The sequence below is a fragment of the Hetaerina americana genome, unplaced genomic scaffold, assembly GCF_022747635.1.
Source record: "Hetaerina americana unplaced genomic scaffold, ioHetAmer1.1.p SCAF_8, whole genome shotgun sequence".
Classification (NCBI taxonomy): domain Eukaryota; kingdom Metazoa; phylum Arthropoda; class Insecta; order Odonata; family Calopterygidae; genus Hetaerina; species Hetaerina americana.
In genome coordinates this window covers 35,232,572-35,248,907 of record NW_027287427.1, presented here as the reverse complement: position 1 = coordinate 35,248,907, position 16,336 = coordinate 35,232,572, and the positions used below count along the sequence as shown (strand labels likewise).

Genomic DNA, 16,336 nt, shown 5'->3' with positions numbered 1-16,336 from the left:
AATGATCTCACTACTGCAGTGGCATCACACGTGCCTCTCCCCTTGCTGAACCCCAACTGATCATCCCATAAGTAATTGACCCTGCTCTCCATCCTCTTGCTGGTGACCCTTAGAATCACTTTAGCTGGGTGCGAAATAAAACTTGCTCCATATGTGCCCTGGAAATATCTGTTGATAATGGACCTCCCAGTCCACCCTTCCTAGTATTTACCATCCCGATTCTCCATTCGTTCTTCAACTTGGGCTGTCTGAGGTTTGCACATGTCCCTAATATGTTGTATAGCTCTCCAGTCTCTTCACACCTTATGATAAACCGACCTGATTTGTATTTCGAACTATTTTCGACACCTATTTACTTCATCTCTGTCAACTTATATTGCTAATGTATCATGGCATCTCACCATTAGGCAATTAAGCCTTTTCTATTTCCAAGTTTAATTCTATGTTCGCTGATATTACTCAAAAATGTATCACAGTGATGATCATGTAGTTTTAGTAGTATTCTTCAACAACTATGACAAAAATGAAATATTTTAACTATAGTTTAAAGGATATAGTAAAATGAACATGGAGGAAAAGAATGTGGGAGAACCGTTCATTCTGAAAATGAACAGAACTAGTTTATAGTCGTTAATTTCATCAGCCATGCTTTTCACCGTTTATTTTCTCAGTCCAGCTATTGTACATTTGTTCAAACTAGATCATCAAATTGGCTATGTGAACCAAAGGAAATGAGGCACATTAAAAATAAACCCTTTGGCTCTAGGAGACACTTACTATATTACCTTGGAGAGGAAGAAATAGGAACATGCACATTCCAGATGAGAAAAAAAATCTAGTATAATTTTAATGAAAATTTATTTGAAGGGTTAAATTCACTACAAAAGTACGGGTTTTAATTAAATTTTTGTCTTTTTTAATAATAGGACATCGCCCCTGAAATACTTAACATAAATATATACACATTGAAATTGTTGCGTTCCGTACATATGACCGGAGAAAGCTGGAAAGAATACTTACAGAAAATTGTAAATATTCCTTTCTGGAATATGCCTTTTATGAACACAATGGGAAACCAAATAAGAAATCGGTCTCATTAAAAAAATATTTTATTCTTTCCAATACCTTTCATTATATTTTGGAGAGAGTTCATATTTACCGTCCGGGTGATAATTATTAATGCACCATTAATGCAATTAATTAATAATTGATTATAACAAATTCTGGTCATTCATACTGGAAAGTTCAATGCAAGTAATTATCAACATGGACTCGACAAATAATTCAATTAACTTATAAATTAAAAGCCGCATTCCACAAAAGGAATATTTATAGAGCATAAGGTATTTCGTGAACTTCAACTCCCCGACGAAATTCTTAAATAAATAAGTATTCAGCCATTGGATTTGTATTAACTTTCATTAATTATCCATCGATTCTTTAAAATCAAATCACAAATGATTTCTGTGTATTGAAAGTCAATTCGATATAGTACCAGTACGAGCAAGTTGCCAAACAATTGTAATGGATAGCTTATTTAGCATTTCAATTGTGTTCATAAAATGTAAATAAAAATAACAAAATGGAAAATGAATGATTGCAGATTCCAAAGCACCTAGATCGCAGCACGATTTAGACGCATGCGCCTGTCACACAGGGCAAATAGATGGGGAGAAAAAGTAAGTGGGCGCGACGAAACAAATAATTATAACGTCGAAGCGATGTTCAAAAACTCTGGTCGTGAATATTTCGATATCATAATAGCATTTTTATCAACAGTTAAAACACAGTGGACAGTATGATTTTCAATATTACCTTAATATGCTAACTTTTGTATTTTCCAGTAGGTATTGTACACAAAGAAAAAGGAACATTAGGAAAGAACATTGTAAAAATAGCGTTGACATCTCTTAATTACCCCTTGACGTATTCCAAATTCAGGAACACGCGATTAGCCGTCGATCCCTCTTCATATTTTGTAATCCATTCACAGATTTCCACACTGTTTCATGCAATCATTCTGCACGAGGGACCACTTTTATACACATTGTGATTCGTGCCGTTCACATATTCGTGTTCAAACACACGATTTACAGCGCACCTCAATTTTCGCCCACTTGACCACATGGAAAAACACGGACTTAGACACTATGAAAGCGCAATAAAGGGTGACTGCTCATACAAAAATCAAAAATTGACACATCGGGGAAAAGTTATCGGATGCACAAAATACCTTGTAGCTTCCGATGCAACACAGCGTTTCTCATTAAATGCTGTAGCTAGAATAACATATGGCTGACAAGAATATATCCGATGACTTAAAAAGCTTTTCCAACTTCTTTTTGATAAATAGGCAAGGGGGCCACGAGGGTAATCACAAAGATCATATCGCCATGGCGACAGGGAGCTCAATATATTATGTATTCTATTTCTCGCTCACCAGTTACTCCGGAAAACTGTTCGTGTCACTGAATTTCCGGAGGAGTTTATAAAAAAGGGGCTGTCCAGATCAAAGGAAGATCACTCCTCTTTATGATTTAGGGTTGAAGTTCCTCAACAACCACATTTTGGCGATTAAATATAACATAAGGCAGATACTCTTAAGTCCTCGACACGTAATCTTACATAATCATTTTGGAATACGTGGTCCTCTGAAAGTATAGATGAAATCACGGTGTACCCTAGTATCGAACGACGCTAACATTACGTTCGCTAAGGGAAACATAAATTGGCGTGACAGGAGACATTAGAGATGGACGCTCATTTATTTCTTAAGCACCATTAAAAACAAAACTAAGGTATTGGAAGCCCCGAAGAAAGAAATCAACGTGAAGTCACAGCTGAGTAAAGTCTGTTGGTTAGAATTCCCGGAAAGTTACGGCAGAAGAAAATAAAACTTCACTCAATGAATCACTGCAGTTTGCAATGCACGGGTGTAACAATGTTGATGAAAAACGATCTTGAAGTTTGTCAATTATAATTTTGGTCCTCGCCAACCACGTTATAACTTACATTATTCAGCAGCCAACTGAGTATATATATATAATATATTCGCACTTGCTATGTTCCCCCTTCCAGCAGGATCTCCTTAAGTCAAAGCATATCTGGTGCCGAGTGAGGATCAAAAGTCGCGCTTCTATCAGTACTCTTTCATTTTTAAGATTTAAAAAATTCTAAAAACACCTCACAGAGGTTGTTAGTCTTTAAATATCTCTTCTAGGCAAGCATCCCATTTTGAAATATAACACCCAAACATTTTCTTCAAGGCACTGAACGAACAAAAAACAAAGTCGTCGTAAAATGAAGACCCCATTATATTATTTTAAAAAGGATAAACAGTAAGAGGTTTCTTAGCAATAAAAAAATCAACTCGTCACAATCACTTATTTACAATCGGATGAGGGTATTTCTCATCACACACAGGCGGGCGAACACGTCAGACAAATTGGCCGTTTGAATGGGCCCGAGGACCGCTGCTTTAGTGAGCAGGAGCGGAGCACAACCGGCTCCCACCATGCAGCGGTCCGCACTTTCCGGGCCCACCACGTGCTTGGCGAGGGCGTAAAAGGCCCTCGGTGTGGTCCCCAGAAACCGCGCCTGTGTGTTAGGTCCCTCTCATACTTCCGTCCCATCTTCGCCCTCGTCCTCATACAGAGGCTCAGAGCCGAACGCGGAGTCCGAGCCGGAGTTCGAACCAACGGCCAGAACCCCCGCACCTCCCGCACCACTCCCACTCACTGCCGGTACCACTTTCTTCTTCGGCTTCGGGGGTGGCTTCGGAGGAACTTTTACGCCTTTCTTCACGCCGCCGTTCACCGTCGGCTGGGCAGCAGTCGCCTCCTCCTGTCTCGTCGTCGGCTCCTCCATCGCTCCAGGCCCCCGGTTGGCCAGCCGCCTAAGGCTGGACCCTTCCGGCGACGACCGAGAGCTCCCGGAGTGAGGCTGCTTCTTGCCGGACGACGACGGCGGCGAGGGTCCGGGCTGCGAGGGCCCAGGTTCCGTGGAGCCTCCCACGCCCCTGGCCGACACCGTCGGACTCGCTCTGAGGGAAGCTCTGGTGGGTGCCGGAGACGGGACTGGTTCCATCTCTTCGATCGTCGTGTAGTAAGCGGGCAGGGACTGATTGAAGTGGACCACGGGAGTGGCCGGGGGCGCTGAGGCAGAAGGCGAGGGTCTCAAGGGGGGCGGCGTCGCCTCAACGGGGCTCTTGTTCAGCGACAGCACCGAACTTCCATCCGCCGTGGTTCGCGGACCGAGGTTGTCGTAAATTGGCTCCACCTTAATTAAAGGCTCACCGGTGCGGCCCGCCGGAGCGGCCCACGACGGGACTCTCGGCCTCCTCGGGATGGTCACGTACCCCTGAGGGTGATGTCTCGAAGGAACAGGGCCAGAGCCCGGGGGTGAGAATGGAGACTGCGAGCGGGAGTACGGAAGGGTGCCGAAGGAGGGGTGGTGGGTGTGGGTGGGGCTGAGGGGGGAGTGTAGGGGCAGGGGCGGGAGGGTAGACGGCGGAGGCCTCTGCGTCGGGGGCTGAGTAGGCAGGGCCGAATGGTCGGGAGCCGTGGAGGCGGAGCTGCCAGCTGGAGAGTCTTGAGACGCCCGAGGCGGGAAGGCTAAAAGATCTGGATACGGACGTCCATCCGAGCGCACGGATTCAGCATCAAGGGCGTCGTGTGACCGCGTTGCAGTGGTATCCAGCGAGTCCATCGAGTGATCGGGCATGTGATCGTCACTATCATCACCACGACTTCCAAGGCTTCCCGCAACAGGTCCTGTAAAAGAGCGAACGAAGGATTAATGAATTTTACTTGAATATGGATGCACAGATACACCTTAACTCGAAGTAATTGTGATTTGAACGGAGCGCCGGTACTTTCACCCCTTATAGAAATCACGATTCACGGTTGAAAAATCACCCTATCATTATGCTCGATATTTATATCATTTGAAATTACAGATGGTTTCACCGGAAGGTATCGTACTCGTGGGTGCAGTTTGTAGTACTTACATTTTCATCCGAAGGCGACTATCTATACAACGTGGATCCTATGACAGCTTGCCACAGAAATCTATATCAGCTAGGGTGTGCGGCAGGGGGCGAATACACACCAGAATAATTTTACCCGAACATGACCCTACCAAGGGCGAGCAATTATGATCCCCTATCGTTCGTAGAAAAAATGACATCTTCTGCATTTAATCTCTCTAATTTTACTAACATGGTCTCTTCTACCTTAGCACGACGGGGGTAATTATACATTTTAAACATAACTGCTAAAGAGACGCCCTTCCAAATTATGCAAGAGCTTCAATCTGTAATTTAAACCTTCGCTCCGTGAACGATTCCAAGCCTAGGTGCTCAAATTCTTTGGATCCGCTACTAAGTTTATCATAACAGCGTTTAACAAATCTAGCTCCTATACGCTCTCTGCATACGATTTAATGCAGCAAATAATCCAACTTCGAGAGGATCCCATACATTTGCAGCATATATTTCGGGGTTCCCATTGCAGTAGCCGTTCGGGTGGGACTTGCTCTTTTTCTAAAAATTCATGACCACGCACTTTTTTAAGTTTAATTTTAATTGCTAAGTGTCGCACCAACGGCAAAGCTGCTCTGACCTCAGGATCACGGATAAGACGATTACAGCCTTTGAGTTGTAGTCACAAAAATATTGTTAATCCATCTTTAACTATTATCATGAAATCAATTCTACCTTAGAGGGCTCTAAGCCTTGGTTATTATATTTGAACAACAAGTTCGTGAGCAAATTATAACTCTTTCCTTCACGTTAAGGAGTCAGGTTGGTCTAGGGTAGCGAGTTGAAAGCGGCGACAAGGGACTTACGTTTAAGGCTGGATTCTTTGATAATTTATCCGTGCACATTTTCATGATGAAGATTCATATGTAAAATACTTTTCCATATTTTTTAAAATATTAATTTTTGTTAAAAACTGAACAAATCAAGTGTTTTTAAATCCCACGATCTTCATCGCCGTGATCCAATGCAGTAGAGACCACTAGCTTTACAACTCCAAGGAATGACAGTTACATATTATGATCACGCACCTTCTACCAAAACCAACTGAATTCAACTGCCCCAGCCCTCGACCCACAAAGCCTGTAATTTAATTTGACGGGGATGGTCAAAGATTTGCTGCGGAGTAATACTTTTTTTACAGATACAAATTCGCAGCTGTCAATACTCTCTATTACGAGCTTGCATAATATTTTCATTACTTCATGCAGCTGTAGCAATATCGGTTTCCGCCTTTTTAAAGTGAAAATGCATTTACTACAAACCACATCTGCCAAACCATGCAGAGAATCTGAGAATTGGAAGTACTTAATCACACAAGGCTTACTTTGAAAGATAAGTGAAAAAGAGATTTTGAGCATAATTTATGATAAGATGAACACGATTTGATGATATCCACTTTACGTTATTCAACTAGTTTCAATAGAACTGTAACATCTCCACGACCGTGATTCCTGCCTCCTTTGTATTTTTATCCCAACACTTCCCTCTCCTCCCCCATCACGACTAGCTTTTCCCCGTTTGTAAGCCTTTCTGTCTATTTTACCCCTTCCATCCTTCTTCACACCCACACTTAACCTCTAATTTACTCCCATCATCTTATTTTAATTCCGCGCCGTACAAATCATGCTCCCAATCAAACATCTGACGAGGCTTATCTTGGCATTCTTACTTAATGCTAGGGCTAAGTTAAATTAAATTAATAGGATTCCATACACTAGAACAGGTTACCTATCTCAAAATAGTTCTGGATCAAAATTATCTAAGTAGTAGGGACATATGACAAAGAATGGCATTAGACAAGGAAGCTTTCACAAGGGGGGGATTTTTGACAGAAACGCTGATAGAATGGTAAGAAAAAACTCGGAAAAACATAGAAACGGAGCGTGGTTATGTAGGGCATAGCCGCATGATGCTATAGCATAACCGCTATGGCATCACGCGTTCCTCCCCCCTTCCTGAACTAAATGGGAACATCGAAAGCTCCAAAAGACACTACATGAAGCATAAATAGGAATAAAAACTGAGTCAGCCAGAAGTATAAAGGTATAAGGGGTATAAAATAACAAACTGAGGTGTGAAAGAAACTTGGTGGAAAACGCAGGGCGAGAATATGGAAATTATGCAAAGAAGGGGGGACATTAGTGCGCTATACAGTAAAGGGATAGTTGTCGCAAGCAATAGAAACTATTCTGGGAAAATATTTTTTAAGTCGGAGAAGATTCATGAGAGATGGATGGAATATATAAAGGAATTATATGGTAAAAAGAAGGCAAGCAAGGTTAGACATAGAAAGAGAACATGTCGTAGATGAGGATAGTTTAAAGCTAGGTTCACTGGATGGGAATATAGAAAGGGTGACACGAGAATTAATATAGGCCGGTGGAGGTAGACAACATTCCAGCGGAAATTCCAAGAAACTGCGGTAGATGCCGCAACAGAACTTTTAACGGAGTCATCCGCTAATATGCATTTCAATGCAACAATTTCAGAGTGTAAATCATTCACCTTGACTACTCAGATGTTTAGGTGAACATGGGAGGAAGAGTTTTTGCGGAATTATTCGTAGTATTTATGAGGGAAAAATTTGGTCAGAATTAGTATTAGTTCTTATTCAAAAAAAAGGGCACGGAAGCAATATGTGAGAACTACCGACAAATAATATTCATTTCGAACGCAGATGAATTGGTTCTCGGGATAATAAATACGAGGATGGAGAGTCTGGGTAAATGATTACCTAGGGGAACATCACTTTGGGATTAGGAAGGAGAGAGGCATGGTTAAATGTCATTGCAGTCATGAGTTTGAGATAGGAATGATAGTCAGCGGGGAATTCATAAAATCAGTTCATTTGGCGGATGATTAAGCTACAGTTTGCCAGGTTTCATATATTTTATTAGCTATTTACTTACTTTTTTCGAAAGCCTCATAATCTTTCAAAGAAACTGCGGGAGTTGCCAGAACAGTAAATTTTAACGGAGTCATCCGCTAATGTGCTTTTCAATGCAACAAATGATTTTTACACTCTGAAGTGGTTACTCATAGGGTTTGTTTAGTTTATATTTACACTTTCCAATACCCTCTGTAATGCTGCAGCAATGGCCGTTTTTACCTTTTTCCTCACCCTTTAAATCCCCTTTCTCTCACTTATCCCTTACCCTTCCCACCGAGTCACACACTTTTGATGTGAATCGTGGGAATTAATGCATAAATAGGATACTTGCCATCATCTCGTTGGCTGGCAACCGAAAGCTTAATCATCCGCAAACCTAACTGATTACGTGAATTCCCCTCTCAGTTTTATTTCTATCTCCAGTTCTCTCATTGCTTATTTGACCATTACCTCCGCCTATAGGTTGAAAAGCACGGGTGGTAATGAACAACTCTGAACTACCCCTCCTTCCTAATACTGCCAACTCCGAATCTTCATCCATCCCAAGCATCTGAGCATTCCGTCTGATATGTGTATAGATTACGGATAATTCCCCAAACTACTCTTATTTTCTACAATAAATATTTTTGATTGGCTACGGGATGTTGAAGACCTCGATAGAGTGGATGACGTTAAGAAAGTGAAAAGTTTTGGTAGGCATTAAGGGAGGAAATAAGTATGCGTAATTGAAGAGGGTTTTATTGTAGTGATGGATATCAGGTTGCTTTGCCAGGAGAAGTATAATTATCGTTGAACCGCTGTGTAGTCCTCCAACCTTAAACGGCAGATTACTAAAATAATAATTACCAATGAAAGTAATATCTTGATTGAAAACAATGGGATAATCCACTCATAATTGAAAAGGTATAAATATTTTTTATGACATTTCTTTGATCTTGAAAACGCTTCTGATTTATATAAATAGCATTCGCTGAAAATAATTGATTTTTCATCCGGTAATTTTTGCCAAGAGGTTTTTGTACTCGTATTTCTGTACTGCTAAATTACCTGAAGTGATAAAATTCGACCGTAAAAATTAATGCCAGAAAAATTAAAACATCTTGGCAGGATGACCTTATAGACTAAAATAATGAAAAATGTTTTAATCTACAGCTTCATGCCTTACCTTCAGGGCCTCTCACTAATGGTAAAGTCCCAGTTGTATCCAACAGCGTCCTATTAAGTTCAGTAATCTCCATGTTGTTGCACGAGGGCTGCGACTCATATCTTCTCGGTGGTTTCTGCACAGGATTCACCACTGTCAACAAGCTTTTCTCTTGCTCCGTGTTACCGTTACCAACTATCTCACCGTTCGGGGAGAGAACGTCATTCTTCTTGTTTCTTGCCATCCTCCTGTTGCTCTTCCACCTCCGTTGGCAGCAACAGCAGAAAAAAATTAGGGCAGCTATAAGGAGTAGCAGCAAAAGCCCGAGGATCACACCTATTATGACGGGCAGAGCATCCATCCCTATTGCACCACCGAGAACCCCTCCGCCGTCACCACCAGCTCCAGCACCACCGACGATTAGTGTCACATTGCGTTCAGACATTCCTGCAGGGTTTTTGGCCACGCATGTGTAATCTCCCCGGTCGCTGCTCCTTAAGTTAGCTATTGTCCAGTTGCTCCACCTAGTCACGTGACCGCTCACATAACTATCTTCCTGTGGAGCAGTGGTGTTGGCCACCACACGCCCATTGAGCACCCATAATGTCTCTGGAGGAGGATCACCAACCACTTTGCAACTTAACGTGACATTGGATCCTGCGGAGCCAATGACTCTTGTCATGGTGGCACTGACATCCGGCTTGCAAGCGAATTCCCTCGAGCTGATATCAGTCCACATCTTTCCAAAGAGCCTTTCTGGCTCATGGCAAGAGGTTGGCGTAGCGTACAGGTTTTTGTCGACAGCCCAATCTCTGAGAGGTCTCAAATGACAGTCGCAGAGCCATTTGTTATTGTGTAGAACAAGGCTTTTTAGTTTCTTTAAGGACTCGACGACAGCGAGTTTGAGGAAGTACAGGTTGTTACCCTCGAGCTTAAGATGTTGTAGGTTTGGAACATTCACAAATGTCTTGTGTCCTATGTGCGTTATCTGACATCTGCTAGCGTCTACAGTTTGCAAAAATGTTAGATTGTGGAAGAGGCCGTCGTCCAGTTTCTTGATCGGATTGTCCCCTATGAACAAAAGTCGCAGGCGGATGTTTTCGCTGAAAGTACCCGGCAATATTGTTTTTATTCGGTTTCCAGTGAGGTCTAGTTCGATAAGAATCTCTAGTCCGCTGAAGGCATCGCGGTCCAGCCTCTCAATGTGGCAGTTCCTTAGAAACACCTTGTGAAGATTCACTAAATTGACAGTTCGAAAAGCATTTGCTGGGAGGGCGACAAAACGATTATCCGATAAGTCCAGGGACTGAACTTCGGAACTGAGGCCTTCTGGCACTGCTAGTAGCTGAGATTTTACGCATTCGGCGGCCTTTCGGCCCGACACCCATTTACACTTGCATATAGAAGGGCACACAGTCCAGTCTTCGTCGGCTGCTGCTGCTCTGGGTATGGACAGCACCATTAAAACCGACGTTACTAGGACAAAGAGGCATGTAGCCATTTTCGTTTGTTGTCCGCCGAATGTAGCCGAGGGGCTGCGTCGGGAAATGAAGTTGCAGAGAGTCATTTCTTCAAAATTATCGTCATTTTACCACTCCTGATACGGCACTGATGTTCCCGAGATTCACACTCAGGTCGTCTGGATTTGATCTGAAAGAAACAAAGAAATGAAATATTACGTTAAATTGTGAATGGATCGTATGAATCAGCACTACAAATGCACTTTGGTAATTTAAAAAAATCTGCTAAGCTTAATTGTGGCTTAAATCGGGCCAAAATTTCCATCAATTTTGGCTACAAAAACTTGGCTTAAATCGTTGAACGTTACTTTGTCGGTGAAAATGATTAACAAACATGGGTGATGCTCTCATTCGAGCATTCCAATGCGAGCAATCCCGGTTAAGTATCAGTAAAAAAAACCTGTTAAGTATACTTAATTTAGAACCCAGGGTATGATAAATGACATTAAATATATCAGATATGAAATTATTACTAAACAGTATATTAATGTACCCTGCAAGCCACCGCTAGGGTGTGTGGCAGGGGGTGAATACACGCTAGATCCAAATACGACCCTACCGCGGTCGGAAAATATTATTCTGATCCCATATTATTCGTGGAAAAAATGACATCTCAAATCTATCAGCTCTACTCACTACTTAAACTCTTTTTACTGACATGATCTTGCCTACCGTAATACTATGGGAGTATTAATACATTTTCAACATCATTGCTAAAGAAATGCCCTACCAATTTATACAAGATACTCAATCTGAAATGTTACCTTCGCTCTGTGAGTGATTCCTAGCCTAGCTCCTTTAATATTTTGGATATGCTACCAAGCTTATCATAACAACAATTTACAAATCTAATACAGATGTGCAGCACGTTTACCGTTTTCTCACGCTAAGGAACTTTTGAATTCATACTCTCAAAGTACACACAGCAGAGAGAATACGTAATAATGATAAAACTAAGACTCCAGGCTGGGCCATTCAGTTCGACTAAATCTTACTATACCCTGTACTTATTTTTCGCGAACTGATTGACACGATTAAAGGTAAAAGAAGAAGCGGAGTTTGCTTCAGCTGGAGCGGATCATTGAAATAACAAGATGACGAATAAAAGCTCTCGTCGATTGTTTCCCTTATCTCGCTGCCACACACCCAAATCCCCTACGCGAAGGGTGGGGAGTTGGTCGGTGAAGTAAGGACGAACGCACAGAGATGGGGGGTGAGGTGAGCGTATCTTGTGGCCGTTTCGAAGTGCTAAATGGAGAGATTGCGTTGTGGAAGGAAATAAAAAGATATGTGGCCGTAAAGGGGCATGCCGGGAGCGCCATCAAGGCCCAAAGCGGGATTTTTGCGAAACTGCTAGTCGTGTTGTACTGGCTGGCTTTCGGATCTTAGGGCGAAGTCAGTAATACCCAAAAATAAAACGCAGAAAAAAATAAATTTCCAGCGATTCTTATAGATCGGATTAATCACTGAAAATGAAGAAATGGTCCTGGAATTTGATACCGTCAAAAATACGTTATTTTCGAGAGTAATACGGAATTCCAATTCTATTCCTTCTCTGAGCAAAATAAATTACATTTAATCAGCTCCAACATTCAATGTAGGATATAGTGTCGTCATTCGTGATAAATACCAATCGTTTTCACTAGAAACCACGTCGGCCCATCTTCATGCCACTTATCGTACTGCACACAAGAAATTGACATAGTTACTTTTTGGATCGTATAGCCCAAAATACTATAAATTCGCGTGAGGAGTTGAACAAATTTGAAAGAGTTAACGAATCTTTTAAGAATTTGCTATGCTCCTCCTCTATTGAAGTCACGTGGATGTTGGATTACTTTTGTTGTTTCTCTAATTAATCAGTTCCGTCTATAGGTTCAGCGTCTTTTCAGCACGCTTTAAGACCAAAACACTGAGACCTAATGATTTCTCATGTCAATTTCGGCTGTAGGACTGAGCACAGTTTTCCTACGTGAATAGTTAAGCTTTGTAATCGAAGGTATTAAATAAGACACACAGTGTTTATTCACTTGAAATACTATAATCAATTATAAGAGAATAATAAGCCAAACCATTTTGATAGAAGATCAAAACAATACCAATACCTAACTAGTCGAACGTTTGCTGTGTGACTTAAATCACCTGAGAAAGCCACTCACATAATACCTTGTCATAAAAGTCTACCTAATGGCCTTGATTGGATTTTCTGAGGGATGGAGGCAAGCTGAAGGACGTAATGAGAGAGCAATGATTTCGGAAGCCCCGGAACGAAAAAGAAACGACCTTTACGTGACGTAGGACCAAATGATCGTTCTTTTATTGTCAGAATCGTGCCTCGTTTCCTTTAAGACTCACGTAAAAACACCTCTCGAGCCAACCGAGGTCAGAGAAATGTGATTCGGTTCAAGTCTATTTTTACTCGATATTTCTCCATGTGAAGAGGTTTTTATTTTGCTGTGCGTCTGCTGTAAATCCTCCGCATTATCGCCAGTTCATCTCTGCTGCTCTTAAAGGTTATACGGGAGTCGTGAAAATAAAGCCCGACATAACTGAAAAAAAAAAGAAATGGCGAGAAGCGGAGTTATTTTGTGGACGGGTAGAGAAAGGATACGTTCTCTCGATTCCAAAATTGGGAACATAACAAATAAAGCTACGAAAAGTAGAAATGACGCGTTTTCTGTGGTCAAGCCACTATCACACCACAAATAATGGGGAAACATAGTTCCAATTTGCGTACCCAATTTATATCCGGGTGTTGACTGTGCCACTAACAGTGACAAAGCTCCTTCGTTAAAAAAGAATATGGAAACACGATTGCGTAAAAGTTTCGATCAAAAGTGAGGCAATTTTGCGGTACCATAAAAATATACTTCATTAATGGAATCGAGGGAAAATATTTTTAGACAAACTTCAAAGGAATCAGCATTCGTCTGATTCATCTAGCATTTTCCTCAGAACAACAAAAATAAGTATGACAAAAATAGAGCCCAAATCTTAATACCATAGTTTTATATCACATAAAACGTAATATATGCTGAAAATATGAGTTACGAAGAAGAAGGATTGATTCTATGATTAATAATTGACTAAAATTGTTAATTTAATTTACTATTAAAATTTTAATTAACTTAGGCACAAAAAAAGACTTATTTCCTTAAGCAATTTTTCCAGACAAAAAAGGAAATTTGAACGCATCAATACAACTTAATCTGCCTCCCTCGCCAAATTTTAAGAATTGTTATTTGCAATCGATTTTGACATAAAGATAAAATTCTATTGTCTCACTGATATTATTTTTCCAAAAGAAAAACTTAAGTCTCGGAGATATTTATTCGCACAATTGTGAAAAATATTAATGAGTATTCATTGAAAAAAAGTCCACGGTGCATTCAAATTAAATCAGGATAATTTATATCACAAAACAATATACAATTACATATAAAATAACTATTTTACGAAGGGAAAACAGCTCGCTACTGACCAAAAAACATGACAATCAACGCCAGTCCTTGGATTAACCAAAATTTGTTTTTCATTAAAAAAATTCATAATATAATTTCCTTGTTAAAAACCTTAATTCAGTGTGAAATATTGAGTGTTTCTATTTATATTTATATTGAAAGGTACTATTTATATAATATTCACTCACATGTATCTATCTTAAGGTAGGCTAAATATTGCGCTCAATTTTAAATCTGATAACCTCTTCATAACCTCGAAACTACCCCTGAGGAAATGCTTCACTCAAAATGAGAATTTGCATTCAAATTTGAACACTCCCGGGAAAAAAGAGCTCAAGACCGTTCTGCCATCGAGACTCATTCGAATTCTTTGCTCTTCCCACGGCCATTGTTTTCGGCGACCCAATCCAAATGTGGGGATGCCAGCGGCAGTTAATGCTAGACGCATTACTTCTGGTATGCATCTCGAGACACTTATAAAAAAGGGACCCAACAAATGGGCGAGAAAAATTAAATTTCCTCTCAGCCCGCCTTCCAAGCCGAGAATTCCACGGGCATCGGGCAGAGGAATCCCCCCAGCAGTCGGAATTCCAACAGCACGACGGAAGAGGAGCAAGTCACGGCTCCAGATGTTAAGCCGAAGAATTACCGCCAATCCATGGCTCCAAACGTAAAACTGCGGCGGCCACGGCTGAGAGCACGAAATCGGTTTCCGACGCGAGAAATTAACGAATCCGCCGTAAACAAGTGCGTAATCTAATTCTCCCCCATCCATCCCTACCCCTTCTCTCCCCCTCCCATTGCCTGCGAAGGTTGCGCAGAAAAAGGAAGATGGATTTTATGGAGTTTCCTCCTTCCCCACAAGTCCCTTTCCCTCTTTTTTTCATTTTTTCTTTCATCCTCGTCTATCCCACTCGCGCCCTTCTTAAAATATCGTCGCGGAAGGGAATTTCGGAAACTGTTCCGTAACGGAAAGTTAAAAAAAAAACCTCCCTCCTTCCCAAACTAACCAATTTGCTTGTTGCCAAAATGGATTTGGCAGGCGATCAGAAACTCCAAAGCATCCCTTCTAACTCGCACCACACACACAGACACATACACTTCTGAATTTCATTTTTTCACCCCTTGCTCCCTCTCGTTCCCACAAACCCTTTCCCGCTGGTTTTTCTCTCTATCTCTCCTCTTTTTTTCTTTCAGCGATACATAAAATTCCGTCCTCAAAATACTTCAGGGAGGCTAGCAATTAACGTTTACCGATTATACTGGTCATTTTTTTTACTTCTAAGGACAATAAAATTACATAAAACAATTTTCTGGAAATAAAAAATTGTTTTAACGCGATTTCTAGAAAAAAACATTTTAATGTGACTTGACGAACTTAGTTTTACGCGCTTTATTAACGATTTGAATAGATTAAGCATACCGCAAGTTGACCATATGCGCGTATCAGGTTGAATAAGATAAAATCATATACAGATTTCCGGTAGAGTATGAAGAAGAAGACATCGCGTTCCGCTTGTGATATGTTTTTTTCAATAAAAATAGTAATCCGAGGGGTTTCCGTCGCTGAATTAAAGGGTTTATGGAGAATGTCCCTATGTGAGGTTTTAAAGAATTACAGGACCTGCAATGTGCGTTGGTAATACCACTGAAATATCTCACCTCTTCAGCTTTCAAGACCGAGGAATCGGTGCGAGGGGTGTCATTTACGAGTATACACCGTAAATGTATTTATAGCAACATGAGGATGCATCTCTCCGTCCCGTGTACAATGTGTTCGCTCCCATTTTACTAATGTGTACTACACAGACCATTCGACATTTAGACCTTTTGTTCGGCTTACGAGCCCACAATCCGGAACGTTCCTCGTATTTAATAAAAGCTTTTATTTGCATCGAGATAGGGATACTGCGCCAAATATATCCAGATGAGAAAACAGATAATACTACAAACCTTTATTCGCATAAAAACTTCGCGGATAGCAGTTCTATCTATTCACCCATGTTTGATCAGATGAAAAAATGTTTTTTTCCCATTCTATAGTTCTTTAAAATTTGCGAACCATTTTTATGAAATGTCCTAAAAAGACGTTTTCGCTGTTCAGGATATGAATGGACAACAAATGATGTTCAACAAATGATGTTATGATTTTCCTCTCCAATCAATTCGATATAACGCATTGACGGGAATTGTTTAGCGTGCGACAAAATGATGCCACATAACGAACATTTAACCCGGTAGGAGACAATCAGATGTCACTTTAAAATATAGATTCAAATG

General features: G+C 41.0%; 1 protein-coding gene across 4 annotated transcripts in view; it reads right to left on the bottom strand.

Annotated features, from left to right (window-relative positions):
* Nucleotides 1-874: 874 nt before the first annotated feature.
* LOC139697582 (uncharacterized) overlaps nt 875-16,336 on the bottom strand; it is a 525,492-nt gene continuing 510,030 nt past the window's right edge. For all 4 annotated transcript variants that reach the window (XM_071596349.1, XM_071596348.1, XM_071596350.1 and 1 more), the window contains 2 exons: nt 9,097-10,725; nt 875-4,772 (listed from right to left, as the gene is read on the bottom strand). In XM_071596349.1, the coding sequence (XP_071452450.1) occupies nt 3,616-4,772; nt 9,097-10,642 (2,703 nt within the window). In that variant the 5' untranslated portion in view covers nt 10,643-10,725 and the 3' untranslated portion in view covers nt 875-3,615. The remainder of the gene's footprint in view (nt 4,773-9,096; nt 10,726-16,336) is intronic.